Below are 16,492 nucleotides of genomic sequence, written 5' to 3' on the forward strand. Positions count from 1 at the left end.
GACTATAACAGTAAAGTAAATGAATTCCATTTGCTCTTATATTTAGATTCTACAATTTATCGATTTACTAATGTAATAGTTGACAATTCTTGATATGTTAGCACTAGAAAATGTTGTACTTACCACCAGGAACAATATCCATTTTACACAATTCAAAAACAGAACTTCCAACAAAAGTTACATGCTTCAGAATATGCACTTCGTACTGTCGCTCACGCTCGCGAGTAATGACTGTCCGAGAAACTCGAAGTTCGAGGTGAAATTGCCATTCAGGGATAAAAGTATGGGTCATTTGGTTTTTTCCATCATACGGAGGCATTATTAAAGTAGCCAATCCGTAAGTCCAAAACTCCCTCCCGACAACTTCGATTTTTAGGGTTTTGACCATGATTTCGGGCTTTTTGACCACTGTGCGCCGTGGTAAGCGCGGGTAAATGTCCCCTCCACGTTCGACGCATGTGTGGCAGAGCAGCTATCACGGCCGCAATATTTTCAAAATATTCTTCTTACAATATTAGATTGCTCGGCCCAATTAATTAATTAAAAATGTTATTCCGTTTGAAAAGATGTGCGAATAATGTTTTTACCTATTGTAAGTTTCAAAGATGTTTCTCTTTCCATTAAAGACACAGAAAATGGAAGTAGCGAAATCAATCTTTATTGGTTTTTCAGCAATTACGAGCAATTGCAATTTTCTCAAAATATATCAGCTCGTAAACAAAATTTTATTACATCTCAAAAGACTCGAGTCTTTCATACTGAAAATTCAAGAAAGAATGTTTAATAAGATCATAATAAAATCTACCACAATTTTTTGATATTTTTGTAAAATGCGAGAAATTCGGCGTTTCTGTGAAATAAGGAAGTGGGTGTTGCGAATAAAAGCAAGCAATGTGTAATTTTTTCATTTCATTTTTCATACAATTTATATATATATATATATAATATATATTTATATATATATATATTACATAAGGTATTACATAAAGCAGCACTGGGAAATGTCTGGAAAAAACGTTCACAAACTTTAAACCTCTATCGTCGCAGCCTAAATTCGTCTGTCTGTATTTATACCTACATCTCCCTTATACATTTCTTTCTTTTATTATTTTTGTTGTCCTCTACATTAAGTCTTACTATGTTTCTCAGATCGTGCCTGTTTCTTTGATTTACGTTCCTGAAGATTACATGGTCTTTTATGCACGCTATACAAAAATAAAACACTGAGATCATCAGAGGGCTCATATCATACTTGTACACAATTTTCCTTATTAATTCCCTATGTCTCTTTCCTTTTCAGTTACTATCCTTCGCTTCATCTCACCCTCTCTCTCTCTCCCCACGTTCCTGCTACATTTCATCTCTCTCTCTCTCTCTCTCTCTCTCTCTCTCTGCCGCTTCATTCATCTAGGTCGTTATTTCTATCTCTTTTGTTTTTTATTCTCCCCTTTTGATTTTCAGACCACGACAAACGGATAGTTTGTTACTCTTTCCTTTGTACCCTGGAAGACTATGGTACAAATGTAGTTGTTGTAAGCAAAGAAGAAAATGTTAGAGAAACGGAAACCGAACGCTGAAAATCGAAGATGGATACTTCGTTCGTATAGCTGAATAAACTGCGCTTGCAAATGACTATTTCTCTTTTTATTATTATCATTATTATTACTTTTAATATTATCGTTATCTATCGGATATCCGGAAAATCCACAACTGGGAAATACAACCTCTCGGTTATTTTAGGTCAGTGGTATTCGAAATTACTAATCGTAATCACGGCAGTATGGTACAGTTGATAATCGTCCATTTTAGTTATTGAAGGAATTTCGGCCAGCATCGTAGATGTGCTAATAAGAAGACAATCGAGTTCTATATTTTTAGCAACATTTGTTAGTTTACTTTAACATTGTTTGCATTCAATCGAAACGTAAACAATTGTTATTTTTCGGGAGAGCTTGCAACAATTGACATTTATCGTCCCAACGACTCGTCACATTTATTTAAGCTTCCCCATAAGTGGTAGCAAATTATTGGAAATCGACGATATAAAATTATAGATGATATACTGTTGTCGCGTTTGTAATGATTTATAAATGAAGTAATTTCATTGAAAGCGAATTTCGACTTGGTTCTTCACTTGGAAACAATGCTACGCAAAATTCACGCGATTCACTTATTTCGAGATCGAGACGCGATCGAATTCTTTTGTCAGCAACCGTACCATTTATCTTAACGTTCACCTTACAACTATGCTTTATACGGCGAATTAGTTCCGTCGAATTAGCCGAACCAAACGATCATCTCAAGTGTCAAATAATATCGTGTAATGCTTTATATGTATTGAAATATTTCAAAGTATACGGCGGACAATGAACGATCGAACGTTTTTACATTTTTATCTTCCCACATTCCGTTTTACAAGGCGTACCAACGCTTTTGAGCGCGCCACTTTCCACGCGAAAAACAATTTGTCTCGATTTATAAAAACAATAAAGTTATTTTCATAATTCAACCGATAGAAGAACTCGTTTCTTTTGCAATTATTGCAGTGACGAAAATATTCTCGTAAGATAACTTGAATAAACTTAATTTTGTCAATAATAAAAAACAATGTATATTGGTGGCGTTGCCAGTGTTCGGTGCTTCTAATGTTGATTATTAAATTAATTTTGGAACGTATGAATACGACTGCATCGCATTATTCTGTAAAAATGACAATATTATAAATATTATTAAATTTGACATAAATTGTATCGAATGATTTTTAGAGACGCGCCGTTACAGTTTCAATAATCGCTCATTACGAGTACGCGATACTCGACGTTTCAATGGGTTTTACTAGTTCCTGCGTTAAATATAGTTGCTTGCATCTAGGATAAGCTGGCGGGCGTGAAAAAACGTTCGGTTTTTCTTCGTCCACTCGGTATGCTCGTTAAGTGTTTACATATTATATACAATCTCGAGCGTATCTATAAAATGTCAGCCTTTTCAATCTCCGTAAAAAATTGCAAGAATATTTCTCTTATGAATTGTCAGGTAGTATTGCATTCAATCGTTCAATAAATATGTATTTGTTATCCTATAACTTATATTTGCAGGAAGATTACAAAATAAAAGGACTTTGAGTTGCGCAGCAGTGGTTCGAAACTATAACGACGAGAACTACAATCAAATAAAGATCATGAAACTGGTAGCCGTAGATCGTTTCGTCTGTAAGAGATATTAGAGAATTTTTATGAAAATTAGAGACAGATTTGTTGCTTTATTCAAATGGCTTTACCTATATTCGACGATAAGCAATTTCTCGACTCAAAATTGCGTGTTAATTTGGTAACCGAAAACTTTTTGCAGTAGTCAGTATACATATACATATGTATACGTTTATATTTATACATATTGTAAGGAAAGTTGCGGTCAGAGAGTATATGAAAAATGATTTCAGTTAAAATGAATCGAAATACATTCGACAGCGAAACAATGAAATAATCCGCAGAAAACGCATTTTCGTTTGCGGATAAAGTTAAGTTAAACAGAAAGTTGTTTCAAGCTAAATAAGATACAGCTCTGTCGCAAGATTCCTGCTCGAAACGCATGCGCGTCTTTTGTGCACCGTTCGAGTTTCACGTAAATCAGAGCGAAATTAATCTAGCCGACGTTTTTACAAGTTTCGACCACCGTGCGTCGTCCGTCGAAGTATCGAGTGTTTGCAACCGAATCGCTTCGATATCTCCTTCGATACCGAACGAACGTTCAAATCGTAGGATCGAGGATCGATATCGATCGTGATTTCGTTTCGTCCGGATTTGAAAAGACACTTGTTCCGGCGTGAAAAGACACTTTCCCGTTGCGTCGCAGACCTTCCGGCTACTCGGTAGACGTCTATTTAATACGCGTAACGACTTATCCTTTATGCGTACTTACTATACTTCCCCCTAGGCTATTGAAAAATGAGAAGTTTATACGCTTTGTACTATGTCGAGGAATTTGTATATCTCTCCATATGTTTTCTCTTCCATCGTCTCGTCTCGTTTCGCTTTGCTTTGCTCGTCGCGTCGATGTCTCTGCTCGAAAAACCGGTAATCAGGTGCGAGATTTAAACAGAACGGATTATTGGCCGCGCGCGTGAATTCGCGGCAGACCCTCCGCGGAACATACTGCGAACCCGACGGAATCCTTTGAGAGCGATCGGGGATCGTCGTTCGCTGGTTCATGCAAAATCTGGGCATTGGGATCGAGCAGGCGACCTCTCAACGACCTCTCCGACCCCACTTTCGAATAAAATAAACTCTGAAAATCACCGGATGCGTCTCGCTTCACTTCTGACACATTTCCTACGCTTCCAATTACAATCGTTTGCTTCTCCCATGTCCGATTCTCGTTCATCCTTATTGCGTATATTCGTTTATTTGTTTCACCTTAATAACTTAATACGGTAGAACGTGATCGGAACGCATTATCGAAATTCAAAATCTCAGATGGGAGATTTATGCACGCTTCGCATTATCCCTTTTCCGCTACGAGAACCATTGCAAAGGCGTTCAACTCTCGAAACTGTTAAGGCTAATCAACGTATAACGCGGCATGTAGATAACTGCTGAAAACCGAGGATCGATCTGCGAACTCTATAAAAAAGAGTTTCGCTTAAAAGGCTTTTACAAAAGGAAACTCTTACTCTCGACGCGTCGATTGTACTTGGCGTTTGCTTCGAGTCTGTCCTGTTCTCCTTGGCTCGGTATTTACAAAAAAAGATAAGCGCGCCGGAAAATTCTAGGATAATCTGTATTATTACGAGGAAGCAGATTACCGCATTATCCGCGGGTGCGCACGCTATGTTTTATTGTACTCTCTGTTCTCCCTGCGACAGATTCTCGCCTCGCTCGCGCGCGTCCCTTCTCATCTTGCATGAACCAACCCATAACACGATTCCGCTACCATCGTTTTACAAGTAAAATATACGTGTACGTGCGCCCAGTTATACAGTTTCGCGTTCCTTGTTAAAAAAACGTTAACGAAGCATCGAAAATAGAACACGCGAATCGTTAGGTTGTTACAAAAGTGGAATGTTACAAAGCGTTTCGATCGAAGCGATCTTCTCTATGCCATCTTGATGCTCGAAATATAGTTCTCGAGGGAGACCCGATCTTTGTTCTTTTTACATAAATAATTCTTCTTACTTTTTCGATAGAGTTTATTTCGGTTAACACGATTTTCGTGGACTCGCCGTTCCACGTAGAGGGTGGGGGGGACTACTCCACGTACATGTATTGTAATACGTATAGAGTCGACAATGGAACTCCGCTATGTACATTTGATAAATTTCAAATGTTCGAAGAACGCAAAGACTGCACATTTTGTGTACGTTGATTTAATCGGTAATTAAAACTCGATCGATTGGACGTCGTATTCGTTACGGCTAGATGACGGATCTTTATTCGCCTAGGTTTTATACAATTTTTCGAAAAATACCAAATACAAAGTTCGATACAATTTAAGATTGTTCTTACTTATTCTTTAAGCGCGAAAGCTGTTACTACCGAAGGTAAAATTCTACTCGACTATATTCTATTAAAATTATGTCTACAAAAATTAGAAGCTTCGTAAACGTTTTGCAGTACGATTAGGACTAATTTGATTTTTCAACGTATCCCTGTGACACCACTATCTATACGTTTTTGTATACTTTTGTTTTGTTTCGCTCGAAATATTATATGTTCTGCGGATGCAAATGAAAATAACGTTATCGTTTCGGAAGCTGTTCGATCGCGATAACGACAAGCGGGGGTTATTGTCCACAAAACGTCCAATACCTTTGCTTTTTCGTTTCAAACTTATCAAATATACGTAGATACCGATTTTTAACCGAACGAACTTGAAAAAACGAGTATACAACGCGTGATAAAATTATATTTTTTTTTAAGGAAGCCGATCCAGTTGCACCATTCGATTAATGAAAAATTAGAACGGCAAAATAAATTCATTATCTCCGTATTCTAATTGACGAATTTGACCAACTCGTTGACGAATTAGGCGGGGGTTACAACGTTTTTTGCTTCGGTTGAACAATTTTATATGGAGAAAAGCGATCCTAACTCGAGTCGCTGTTAAAAATCAATTGTTTCGTACCCAACACTCTAATATGGTATATGCCAGAATTATTTAACCCTCGGATAGCGGACGAAATTAAGATAATTGAAAGTTGATGTTGCCCGGGGGGATACTTTACGTTCGCATTTATCGAACGATCTATCAACCGATGAAAAATAGCCCAACGTATCTTCAATACGTTGCATCCCCTTAATAAATTAATCGGTCGAGGACCTTTAGAACCTGGCTTCGCCATCCAAGAGCTTGAATCGAATATTCGAATATGTTATGCCAATAGCGAATACAAATTTTTGCCAAACTGAGATTGCAGTAGCGAACATGCTAATTCAAGACTGGCGCGCGTACCGAATATAATTCGCTGACGTCGTCGATCGTATTTCCGCTTTCGGCTCTATCGATTAGTACGATTAAGAGTTTCGAGACTCTTTAGAAAAATATGGTTCTCAATTGTTCATCCTCGTATCTCGCAGAAAATCGCATTTGATTTACAACAAAGTGTACCTTCTTCTACCTCCTTTTTTCCCACGTTCCCCTCTCCTCCACGTTCCAGCAATTATTTCCCTGCTGTTCTTACACGGTCGCTTATACGCACGTTTCTATTACGATAATTACCGTTCTCAAAGAAGAACATCGACGATCGATCCCGAGTACATTGGCAAACGTGACTTTGCGTTTCGAGCAACGATATTGTTGTATAGTTCAAGGAAACGATAACGACTAGACTGCGAATCTTTCCGCAAAATCAATGTTTTCTCAATCAGTTTCGAGAATTCGCTGTCAAAGAAAATTCAATTTCTCCTATTTGGTCGAGTCGTAAATATTTCTCGTTTCAAGAAACGAATTGCGACAACGGATTCATCATATTTATATATTTGTTGTTTATTTCGTCGACAAACGAAATTCCTACGTTGCAACGGAGATTACTTTTGACCCGACCCAATATCAAAGATGTGCACAAAAGTTAAAAATAATGTGATATTATGTTTCTATCGTCGTCGTATTTTTTACTGATTTTTATTTCATCTACTCGTATTTCGTATGCGATAAACGCGTAAAATTCGCAGTCTAATCGATGACTGTCGCGACGAGTTTTCGCCCAATTAATCTTCTACGGGCTTGCACTTAAAACGTTCGATCGAAAGTGGCCCGTAGACGATTAAATAAATGCCATCGACGAACATTCGATGAAACTCGCGGGCAACGTCGCTTCCAATTCCTGCGTGGTTCTGTTCGATTACGGATTTTCTCGATCGTAAAGCGAGACCTTCTACGAGTTCAGCTTCGTCGTCTCGCTTGCCCGCTCGCTCGTAATTCCTCTCTCCTGCACTATTTTCTCGTGCAACTTGGGCAATAAAGGCCTATCCCTTATCACACTACTTATGCTCTATAAAACGCGTTACTTATCCTTTAACTAGATCTTACTATGGAGTACAAAAACAAAATGTTGTTCCGGCTAACGTTACGAAAATAGGGTAGAAACTGAACGTTTCGGTCGCAGATTTTCTCGAATCGGCTTCGACACGTCATTTCCTTAGGTTCACCTTTACGTCCTTCGACTTGCAACGGGAGATCCGTCGATTCCGTCGAAGGAGTAATTTCCATGAAAAATCATTCCATACAGATATTATGGCACAGTAATAATTGCTCGTTTCTTTGCGAAGCGTCGATCGAAATTAACAAAGATGAACTCGTACGTTCGATCGCCCACGGTTACAGCGTAGATTTAACGCTGACACCGGTGGTCGTCGCCGTCGCAGGAAAGAGAACGTCTCGAGCCATAAAAACATTAATTCCCTCGCGTTATTAAAAAATATTTCATTTTCTTCATCTGTCCGTCGCCCGTCCACCTGCTTTTTCGCTCTTTCTTTTAGTCCTCTCGCTCGTCTCGCGGCACAAAAAATAGCCTAGCATGGCGAAAAAGGATGAAAAAGTATCCGAGAACGGGAGACGGAAGAAGAAACGGAGCGTACAGGGTGTCCCGGAAAGAGCTGCGCACGGAGTCATTCCTTAGACTCGATTTAGGTTGGAATAACGTGTGTGGGTATGGAAACAGCCCAGCGCTATGCCAAGGCACCGGAGAATTGTTTTTCTTCCTTCTTTAGAGACGCGTTTAACTGTTTAATCTTCCCATTTCTTCCTCTCTCTCTCTCTCTCTCTTTTTTATTTTTCCCATTTGTTTATTCTCTAGGAACACCAACTACGCCTGCATACCTCGACGAAGCGGTCAGTCATGCTTAATTAATATCAAAGGAGCGTTCAAATCTTAGACCATGTGCATATATTACAAGAGTACGGCGATGCAAAGATGGATGACGGAAGATAGTTCATTGTGACCTGGCCAAGGCTGATTCGAATCTCAGATCTTGCGTAAACTTAATTTCGAAGGCTGCAGAAAGAATCGAAATAGTGGTGGCAACGTAACTTTGCACCGATTCGTCTTGGCTTTGGGCAATCCATCCGAAAAAACTTGTCTCTACAGTTACATACGGTCTAAGGTTCTAACCCTGGTTGCCAGATTCAGATGCGAGATTCCAGGTTAACAAAGCGGGGACAAGTAGTACGTCGGGATGAAACCTACCATAAAGAGTGTTCCTACTGTTTCGCATTTCTTTTACTCGACAGCGAGCCGACATGCGATAGGGACACCCTTTAATTCTACCTGTAACTCCGACCACGCCGCACAAGACGAGGTAGGGAGAATCGCTCGCCTCCACTCTATCAATTCTGAAATCTCGCATCCAAACCTGGCAACCTAGGTTCCAACTATCCGCTTCGTCGAAAGTGGGGATATCATCAGGTTCTCTTGGCTAACCTTCAAAATAGACCGCTTCTTGAGCCTCTCTCATTTGTTTCATCGCTCAAAAAATCGTATGCCGATTTTCGAAAAATCTTTCACATTCGCTCGCTTGTTTTCTTCTCTCCGTTTCTTAAAAATCGTAAAGCTATTTGTCAATAATCTTATCGCATAGTCCATTTTCATGTTCCAGAAATTTTGATACACATTTCTGACACGATGCATGCAACTACATCATTTTGTAACTTCTCACAGGCTCTTTCTCTCTCGCTCTTGCATTCTATTTTTCTCTCTTTTTTGTCAATCCTTTATATATGCGCGCTCGCGCAAACACTTTCTCTCTCTCTCTCTTTGACACATACACGCCCACACACATTCGCCTCATGCATCTCCATCAAGCACATGCTTCTTTATCCCATTTCCTTTCATATTAATTTGTTCTTTTTCCTTGTATACAAACTTAGTCGCTAAACGTATAATCTAAGGTGTACTCTCTCTCTCTCTTTCTCCCTATTTCTGTTCTCTCCCTCTCTCTCTCTTTCTTCACGGTTACAAGTACATGGCGTTGGAGTATTTTTTATATAATAGTACAGCTCATTTTTTATATATATAATATATTTTTAGTACATCCTTATACTTGAGGTCTGGCGAATCCTGAATTTTTCATATTACTTGCTACAACGTGTGACGCTAGAAACATGATGCGGAAGAGTTACGTAATGAACTATCTACGGAAGAAGACTAGTATCATAACATGAAACTATTGTTAACAGGTTGGAGCGAACAACTGAGTCGTCAGTTACAGAATGGAAAAGACATGTGTATACAGAGTGATCGTCGCGTAACAGCATTTTAGGCGTTCATGATAATTCGATAAAAACTCTACTTAAAATTTCACAGTAAGAAAAAATGTACTAAATCTTTCTTTTTCTGCCAAAATCTAAGGCACCTTGAATTCCTTCGATGGAACTCGGAATATTTAGTAATGTACATAAATATGCATGCCACGAATTTAATTAAAAAACTTCATAATCATTTTATTCTCAGTACGGTGATACAATTGTTCCCGATTTGATCGATAATCAATATTTTTTACTCATATTTTGTGTCAATATTGTTACAAAACGACGAATATATCGATAAATCGAAGTTACTATTCTGCGACTTTATTATCGAGTTTTCTTAATACTTTAGGTATCGACAACTACCTAATTAGTCTTTCAAAAATGATAAATCAATGAAAATGTTGTAATAAATTGCTCAATAAGAACACAGCAATGCAATTTGTAATCGAGCAAGTTGTAACGTTAAAGTCTCGAATAATATAATCTGATAACAATTTATGAGATTACTACGTGTACATATTGTTGCACCCATCGTTAACATATCGTTAAGGTAAGCAAAAGACCTGATCTAGTCTGCAACACGTTAATTGTAACAAAGTAATTTAAAATCTATTTATTTTCATTTACACTTATCGCAGACAACATATCAGTGTATTTTTAATTTCCATTTCATCGATTCGACATGTTCTACTTTTTTATTATAAAAATTTGTCGAAACACGCACACACACGCATACACATATTGTTGCCGTTACTCGTCTGTATATTGGCAATATAAATATAGTAGATAAAACATCACAAAGAACGTAAACTATACTGACCATGTTGTTTGTGATAAATTTCAATAAAAACAAATTAATTAATGCGTCGCATGATATCCTAGTCACAATTATTTGCCTTAAAGATATTTTAACATTATTGCCGATATATCGATAACTTATCGACAATCGAGACTCATATTTCCAAATGAAAGTATTAAATTAACTCATTTAAATACATAAACGTACATATAATTCTTATGTGCGCTCGCACATTGAGATTTAGTCATTTCAGTGCCATTTATGGGTCATTCAACCTGTTCTACTGCTGATTGGAAACTCAAGGCAACCTTGAATTTTTAACGTGTACAAGTATTTCTAGCATATTTTTACCACAACCTGGTCACCGTTTAAACTGTGCTCGCAAATTCAAATTGTATAGGATAGCTTTTTATAAAATTATCATAAGTTCCCAAAATAATTCTGTATACCATTGTAACGAACACGCTATACATCCATGCTTTAACTAGTAATGAAAAATATATCAGCAGTAGATTCTTATATATTTTCTATGTTATTATTTTTCTTCGTTACAAAATATTTTTATCTATTTTATTTTTGTAATAAATAGCAGTGGATCTCTGGAACGCGTCGTTCTTCCAACGAATACGAAGGATTTTCATTTCTTCTGTTTTTTCTCTTTTATTCCTCTGACTTTGTCTTGTCTTGTTCTCCCTCTAGTATTTACGCATCACATTCCTAACTACGTTTAATTATGTTTTATTTTTATTTAATCCTTTATTTTATATCACGTGAATATATATCGTACATATTCAACGTTATATTGTTGTTGCATATAACAATTAAAAAATAAAACCGTCGATAATGTTTCGATCGAGTGCTTGAGTCAGTTATGGCAAGAAGTGGTATCGGCGGAAGGAGTCCGAAAAAATGGCACGATAAATAATACTAAATAGTACATAATTAGTAAGAGATTAAAAAAATAAAGAAAAGAAGGGGGCGGGGGTCAGACAAGTGTAATTTTGTCCGAAACGATCACAGTTCGCGAGGATAATTTTCCACGTGTGATTAAATACGAGGAAAAGAAACTAGTACTTTAAATTGGCGACTGCTTGAACAAGGCAGCTCGTGTGTACGTACAATACCGAAAAAAATAAACAAGGAAAGTATCAAGCGTCTTACGCACGAGCGAAAAACCTTGTTAACGTAATCATTGCTCAACGAAGGTTAAAAAGATTTAACGAAAAAATATGTATAAAAACAATGTAAAAACGATATATGTATAAAAAAAACTACGTAAACTCGTAATGATGTTATGCTGTAAAAATTTTTTATAGTACGATTCTTATGAGATCGTAAAAATATATATGCCTACATAAATATATGTATGTATATGTGTGTGCATATCTATAAACATATACACAAACACACACACGTACACACACGCATTTATACGTATAAATGTTGAACGTGCAAGCAAAAGTTTGGGACTGTATCGTAAAATATAAAATACTGTCAACTTTGTATAATATTAGCGAAATTTATGAATTAAAATATTGCCACATTTTCAATGGTTCACCGAAACAAGGTAATTTCATTGGAATTAAAAATATCGGTTATGTATTAAATTTTTCAAGATAACCGCACAAATAAAATTTTAGAAAATATTTAACAGAGAAAAAAACCGAAATGCATTATTCGTTAATAGGTAAGGTATATCGCTCGCATCTTTATATACAGATCTCCCTTTGCAAACTTTATAAAAATGAATAATATTACTTGTATAAAACGGCATAAAAATAAACAATAAAAAAATAAACATACTGAAACCTGAACGACGTAATAGTGAATCAATACAATGCGATAAAAAATATGTGTAAAATATCTTCCATAATATATTTTTTATCGATAAGCTTCTATAGCTCGTTTAGCTTCCGTGTATTTAACACACTAAGCCTTCATAAAAATATGTTTTGTTTTTCATACGTACAGTATGGCAAGACTCTTATATCAGGCTCTATTCTAATGTTTCCAGAGAAAATTATAGTTTCTCTTTCACGTGTGCATGAAAACACTCTCTATGCCATTTTCTGCTTTTTTTTTTGATCATGTACATATGTATATATGTATATATAATATATATGGCACACTTTTTGAGATAAGATCTACGCGGAATTATGTCGAAACCATATCCGAAAATTAGGTAGTAATAAAACTGGGCGTACCGGTTGGAAAGCTGATGTAAAATGTCACAGCTTTTGCAATGTTGTACTAGGACATAGAGAGTCAGCGGCATTACGAATAATTATCATACTTGTAGAGAACTCATTAAAGCCCAAAATCATGAAAAGCAGTCAAGGATTCACTGCTAGCAACGTTCGTATAACTTTTCAGTGTTACCTCTTCACCGAGGTCTTCCCCTGATCTCAGAAATCTTTAACGTGTCCTAAGAAACTGAGCTCGTGCGTTTGATAATGGCTGGACGTAGCAAGTGGTGTGACACTCGATTGATGGGCCACATTGACTGTCGTCAAATGATGATGATGCAACGAATGATGAGAACTATGCGTATGAAGAATATTATTCGGATGGGGAACTTGGAAGTTCCCAGGTGGCGGGGCTCAGGACAGGAGAGGACCCGGATGTCCACCAGACAGGACAGACGACGCTGTAACAGCAGTCGTTTGCATGTTAGCGACATTGTTCTGTTGCTGACTTTGCTGTGTACCTATTAAACAGACACCGCACGCATAAAATATTTCTTCTCGTTCTGACATGATTGAATATTTGTAAATGAAACATAAAATGTTTCTTAAACTTACCAGCATTCTGGCTAAGCTCGGCTTTCACTCTCCTTGCAATATGGCTTCTGGTGTGTTTTCTTAAATGATCTTTTCGATAAAATCCTTTTCCACATTCTGTGCAGACGTGACGTTTCTCTCCCGAATGTATAACAAAATGTAGAGTCAATTGTTCTTTCCTTTTGAATGCTTTCAGACAAACGGTGCAAACGTATGGTCGTTCTGGATTATGACTCTGTTTGTGACGCGTAAGATGATCCTTTCTTTTTAACCCTGCACCACAAATATCGCAAACGAATCTTCGTTCCAAAGTATGACCTAGTAAATGCTGCTCCAATAATTCACGTTCAGGATATGCCATGTGACATTCCGGACAACAATACAAGGTAGAACCATCTAAAGCTGTAGTTAATCGAATTTCGCCAGGTTTTGGACGCGGTTTTTTCTCTTTGGGAGCCTTCTTCTTTTTCTTCTTTTTATTATTCGGAGACATCATTATGTTAGGCGTCGTTGTCGTTGCTACAGCTACCGAAGTGGTTTGGGCCATTTCCGACTCTTTCTTAATACTTTCTGCTGAGTATTTTAAGAAATGATGCAAACTTAGAGGTAAAGTACTAGCTGGCAAGTGACTGAGGTAATCCGCTACGGTGGAACCAGGTGTGGCCAGAGATTGCCATGTCGCAGGCATAGATGCAGGAGTTTGCGTATGAGCATGCTGCTGGTGATGTTGATGCATCGTATAATCTTGCTGATTACCATTAGTCGTGTTTTCTCCATTGCGTTGCTGCTCGTCTGACTTTTTGTCCTTATTTTTATCTTTGTCCTGTAGAAGATTGCAAACGTCTTGTTGATTTATGGTTTCGGTTGCTTGCTGAAAAGATTTGATTGCCATAAAGTCTATGTGAAATAAACGTTAGAAAGCGTTCTTACAGGAAAAACATTTACCTGGTGATAGGAACGCTTCTCTTGCATTCCAGGCGAATTTGTGGGCCGCTGCTGAACCGGTTGAGCTTGAGAGTATGGCACGTTTGGATAATGATGAACATTGCTATTAGGATAGCTTGCCTTATTATTCATCATTACTTGCGACTGAGCAGACTGCACACCGTTGCTCTCAGGACGGTACTTTCCCATAACCGGCACTCCAATAGGAGGCTGGTTGGGAAAATGATTGGCGTAGCGCCCGCCTGCACCGCCGGAGCCGTCGGTCGCGAACTGATGGATACTCGGAATAGTTCCGGGAAAGTGGCCTCCGAACGGCGGGAAATTCATTGCAAACCGTCAATCAAATATCTGAAATGTCATGGATAATTAGAATTAGAAAAAACACGATTGTACACGACAAATGGCACTCTAACAGCAAGTTTACAAGATATCGCAGCAAGTGATAGCTCGTTTGCCAACCGACGTCTTTCACCATTTTGTCAACAAATTTCAAACGTGATTTATTATTACAATACCAGAACGATACGCGTAAGGGGCTATCAAATGAGGAGGAAATGTCATTCGGTAACATGTGCTCGAACGGTACATCGCCACTGGTCGAACAAACATCGCAGTGTAGTCGGAAGCGAGAGCTCAAAAATAGATGGAAAAATTGCGAGCAACATCGTTGGTTATGAACAAAAGAGCAACGAATTCCATCGATGCTCGCACATCACGATATTCAAGATGTTCGCGACACGTCGTGTCAAAGTATCTGGCGCGTCTTGCTCAAACGACGCCCGAGTATTTACTCACAGCGACGTCCCTCTCCCCATGTTTCTTCGCTGTGGAATCGAATCCTTTCCTCGGAGGGGGGTCTCCAAGAGGTAGAACAGCGAGGAAGCGTAAGGGCAGATTTTTGCAGCACGAAAGAAGCACGACAGTAGCACGAATAGCACACCGTTGGCCGGCGACGCTGCGTTGACCGTCTGTCACGAATAGTCACGATTCACGATCACGATCGCGATCACGATCACGACACACGACGAAGGTACACACACGCGGGACGAGGAACAGTCGGACTCGTTCTTGGAAACCTCACGGCCGACTCGAGAATACGAGACAAATTTTCACAGAGATCGCACTGTACAACTATTCGTATTCGTGTAACGAGGCTCTCGAACAGTTTAGACGGCGATAGAGAGGGGTAGAATACGCAAAAAAGACGTTAAAAAACGAACATTGTACGCGGCCAGGATTGTCGCGATGCGGGGGAAGGGTGGTCGTAGAGGGACGGCAGCGCGAAGAACGGGAATCGGAGGATGGGAAGAATGAGGAGAACGGGGGGGGAGAAGGACGCAGGGGGATGATCTGGTCAAAGGGATGGGTAGCGTGCGCACAGTGGGATGAAGCGCGAGGGGAGAGATCCGAGACTTTCCCCTCTCAGCACCTAGTCGATACACGGGGGCCGAATTCGCACGAAATTCAGCAGAAAATGGCCGTGCTATACTATACGTCGAACGCGACAGGCCAGGAATGAACCGGTCTCGCGAATTCGTCCGAAAATCGACTTACCATCTAGTACTCAGCAGCCCGCGTTCGCCTGGTCAGGATTTTCACGGAATTGAGAACCTCCGAAAAAAAGATATCCGCTCTATGTATGTGCCGTTGACACCTGTCTCTCAAGTCGGCGCCCCCACCCCATCCGTCCGCCCTCTACTGTGCTAGCCTCTTAACTATTTTTTCTCTCTCCGGCCCTCCTCGTCGACCGTGCCGGCGAAAATGCCCGAATCCATCGGGGTTTTAACTTTGAATCGCTCCCGGCGACTTACTAATATTTCTTTCTCTGATCCCGTTCAACTCGAACAAAACCGCAAATTTTGTGGCTAGAAAAACTATTTCTATACCCTAGTTTTCCTATGAAATTTTCTTTCGTCGACTAATTTACTGGTCAAAAATAATTTTTAAAGAACAAAGGTTTCGTAATTAAAGAACATGTACATATACATACTAGCGATTTATGTAACGATTATATAATTGTATATTATGTTATAACCGTAAGTACTCCGACTAGGAAAATAATAATGCCATTCTCTGCTGATTTATTTCTACAAGTCCGACACTGTGTTCTTATGGGAATAATCACAAATCGATGATATTGATACATTAATAATAAGAATAGAATTAAATAAATGTGAAAAATTAAATGAATGGGTGTAAGTGAACAAACCTTTGAAATAACGTACCG

At 38.6% G+C, this 16,492-nt stretch overlaps 1 protein-coding gene across 5 annotated transcripts; it reads right to left on the bottom strand.

Moving 5' to 3' along the window:
• Positions 1-980: 980 nt before the first annotated feature.
• LOC144470445 (uncharacterized) lies at positions 981-16,402 on the bottom strand. 5 transcript variants are annotated; one of them, XM_078181571.1, is made up of 4 exons: positions 15,820-16,402; positions 14,266-14,613; positions 13,342-14,191; positions 981-13,247 (listed from the first exon to the last, which is right to left on the bottom strand). In XM_078181571.1, the coding sequence occupies exons 2-4, from the start codon at positions 14,590-14,592 to the stop codon at positions 13,141-13,143; spliced, it is 1,284 nt and encodes a 427-aa protein (XP_078037697.1). In that variant the 5' UTR covers positions 14,593-14,613; positions 15,820-16,402; the 3' UTR covers positions 981-13,140. The 5 variants fall into 5 exon arrangements, with proteins under 5 accessions (XP_078037697.1, XP_078037696.1, XP_078037698.1 ...); XM_078181570.1 differs by lacking the exon at positions 15,820-16,402 and adding an exon at positions 15,061-15,609; XM_078181572.1 differs by lacking the exon at positions 15,820-16,402 and adding an exon at positions 14,781-15,031.
• Between the last annotated feature and the right edge of the window lie 90 nt (positions 16,403-16,492).

The sequence above is a fragment of the Augochlora pura genome, chromosome 5, assembly GCF_028453695.1.
Source record: "Augochlora pura isolate Apur16 chromosome 5, APUR_v2.2.1, whole genome shotgun sequence".
In the NCBI taxonomy this organism is placed as follows: domain Eukaryota; kingdom Metazoa; phylum Arthropoda; class Insecta; order Hymenoptera; family Halictidae; genus Augochlora; species Augochlora pura.

Bases quoted from the DNA above. Each gene is read 5' to 3' on its own strand.
- LOC144470445 (XM_078181571.1), bottom strand. From the start codon at position 14,592: ATGAATTTCCCGCCGTTCGGAGGCCACTTTCCCGGAACTATTCCGAGT. The intron at 14,192-14,265 runs GTAAATGTTTTT...AAATCTTTTCAG, and splicing joins AGAAGCGTTCCTATCACCAG to CAAGCAACCGAAACCATAAA. The intron at 13,248-13,341 runs GTAAGTTTAAGA...TCTGTTTAATAG, and splicing joins CGAGCTTAGCCAGAATGCTG to GTACACAGCAAAGTCAGCAA.